Below are 2216 nucleotides of genomic sequence, written 5' to 3'. Positions count from 1 at the left end.
GTGGAGAAGAAAAGACGCGCCCGCATTAATGAAAGTTTACAGGAGCTGCGCCTGCTATTAACCGACTCAGACGTAAGCTGCCTTCGTCACTTTTACAACTTTGACGCCTGCACATATGATGACAGCTCGTTTTCTGCATAAGCAGGGCGCATAATTAGTGTCCCCCGAACGCTCTTTGTGTCCTCCTTAGGCGCAGACAAAGATGGAGAACGCTGAAGTCCTGGAAATGACGGTGAAGCACGTGGAACGCATCCTTCAAAACAGAGCCAAAGGTGAGTCAGGTGTGGGGATGCGACCTGGAAGTTGTTCAAGTCTGAAATCAAATCAAAGCCTAAAATTGATCAGCTTTGGGATTCTGTTTGTCTTTCCATCAGCAGCTGACAGCATGAACCGTGAAGCGAGTGAGCGTTTCGCTGCCGGTTATATTCAGTGCATGCACGAAGTGCATACGTTCGTGTCCAGCTGTCCAGGCATCGACGCCACCATCGCAGCGGACCTGCTCAACCATCTGCTGGAGTGTATGCCTCTAAACGACGAAGATCGCCTCCAGGATCTGCTTTCTGATTTAATGGGAGACTGTGGGAACGGTGGGGTTTGGCCGGCTGAAGGGATGGACACCGTGCTGTCCCCACGCGAAGGCAGTGCCACGGCCAGACCTTCAGATCTCTCACTGTCTCCATCCAGCACATCAACCGAAGATCTTACCTCGGACACCGACGAGACCGACACCGATCACAGTCACGTGGACACCCGGGACTCTCAGGATAACCTTCCCACTGTGTTCTCTTCGAAATCTGTATGGAGGCCCTGGTAGACCTGGACTAATCTCTTCAACATAGCAGTGAGATGTATGCAACAGAACCTGTGTAGCTGTTAGTGCCCAAGGTATTATGTAGTTCAGAAAGACTGGACATGTCTGAGATTTTAGCTGGGAAAGACAGAGAGGTGTCTGTAACAGTTCTGAAAAGCTCTTCATGGTGAAACTTAACAACACTGCAACATCAGCAACTTTGTAGCGTATTTAAATGTTTTTTTATATATATATAAGATAAATTAAGATTATACTGTTCTGGTGAGTATTTCTAGGAAGTGCTTATCTGTATCTTATTATTGTAGAGAAAATGTAAATATTTCATTATTACTGTAGATATATTGATAATGTATGCGTTTTCTTCATTAAAAACATCAACTCATTTCTTCTTTTAATTAATTAATTAATTAATTAATTAATTTTTTATTAGCTAACCCTACTTTTAAGAAAGCCTGCAAAGCAAAGTGGAATAGGAATTGTATGTTGTGCTAATAAATAAATAAGCATTTGTTTGTACAACATACAATTCCTATTCCACTGTTTTTTTTTTAAAGTAAAGAAGTGTGCATGTGCTAGGCTATCCTGTTAAAGCTGGAACGTCACGTATAATTAAACATCATCAAACTTCACACACTGGCTGGCCGCTGTTGAACTGAATGAATATGCTTCTTTGACAGAAAACAAAATTACCAATTGAAATAAGCAGAGTTCAAGAGCACAGAGGGTTTCCTTCCTACACTTTATTTATGCAGACTGAAGGTGACAAAGTTCTCTTTGGAGTTTGTAGGAAACCACACACCTCTGATGGTTGGTAATCCATAGCTGACAAACCCAGCTGTCATTCTTTCAGAGCCTTTTGGAGCTTGACTGGCTCACACATTATAAAGAAGAAGGCCTACATTACAGCACAGTGAAATTCTTTTCTTTGCATTATCCTAACTTCTTAGGAAGTTGGGGTCAGAGCGCAGGGTCAACTATGATACAGGGCCCTTGGAGCAGAGAGAGAGAGAGAGTTAAGGGCCTTGCTCAAGGGCCCAACAGTGGCAGCTTGGCAGTGCTGAGGCGTGAACATCGACCTCCTGATCACTAACACAGAACTGTAACCACCAAGCCACCACTGCCATATTTTCCATAGAATGCGGACAGGCTATCAGAGCATTGTAGGAAATAGAAGTATAAACTGCTACATTCAACATCCTACTACACTAAACAGTAGCTGGATGGTAAACTGGTTTTGACAAGGTGTTTTATGGTAGCAAGCTGCCTGTCGATGTCAGATAAGCTACCAAAACTCTTCAGCAGTTGAGATAGAATAGGATAAAGACTTCCTTGACATATTTTCTGCCAAGAGTATCAGCTTACTCAACATGAGATACATTTTCATGGCACAGCAGTAGGCTTTTTT

At 43.1% G+C, this 2216-nt stretch overlaps 1 protein-coding gene across 2 annotated transcripts in view; it reads left to right on the top strand.

Moving 5' to 3' along the window:
• The window catches only part of hes6 (hes family bHLH transcription factor 6), a 1714-nt gene extending 581 nt beyond the window's left edge, over window positions 1-1133 (top strand). The window contains exons 2-4 of one of the 2 annotated variants that reach the window (XM_060905311.1): window positions 1-72; window positions 191-272; window positions 378-1133. The exon at window positions 1-72 is cut by the window's left edge and continues 15 nt beyond it. In XM_060905311.1, coding sequence (XP_060761294.1) covers window positions 1-72; window positions 191-272; window positions 378-814 — 591 coding nt within the window. In that variant the 3' untranslated portion in view covers window positions 815-1133. Of the gene's footprint in view, window positions 73-190; window positions 273-374 lie in introns of both variants that reach the window. The other variant, XM_060905310.1, reaches the window with a different exon arrangement.
• Window positions 1134-2216: the final 1083 nt, after the last annotated feature.

The sequence above is a fragment of the Neoarius graeffei genome, chromosome 23, assembly GCF_027579695.1.
Source record: "Neoarius graeffei isolate fNeoGra1 chromosome 23, fNeoGra1.pri, whole genome shotgun sequence".
Taxonomy (NCBI): domain Eukaryota; kingdom Metazoa; phylum Chordata; class Actinopteri; order Siluriformes; family Ariidae; genus Neoarius; species Neoarius graeffei.
Note: the sequence above shows the minus strand (reverse complement) of the source record. Positions and strands in the feature narration are given on the sequence as shown.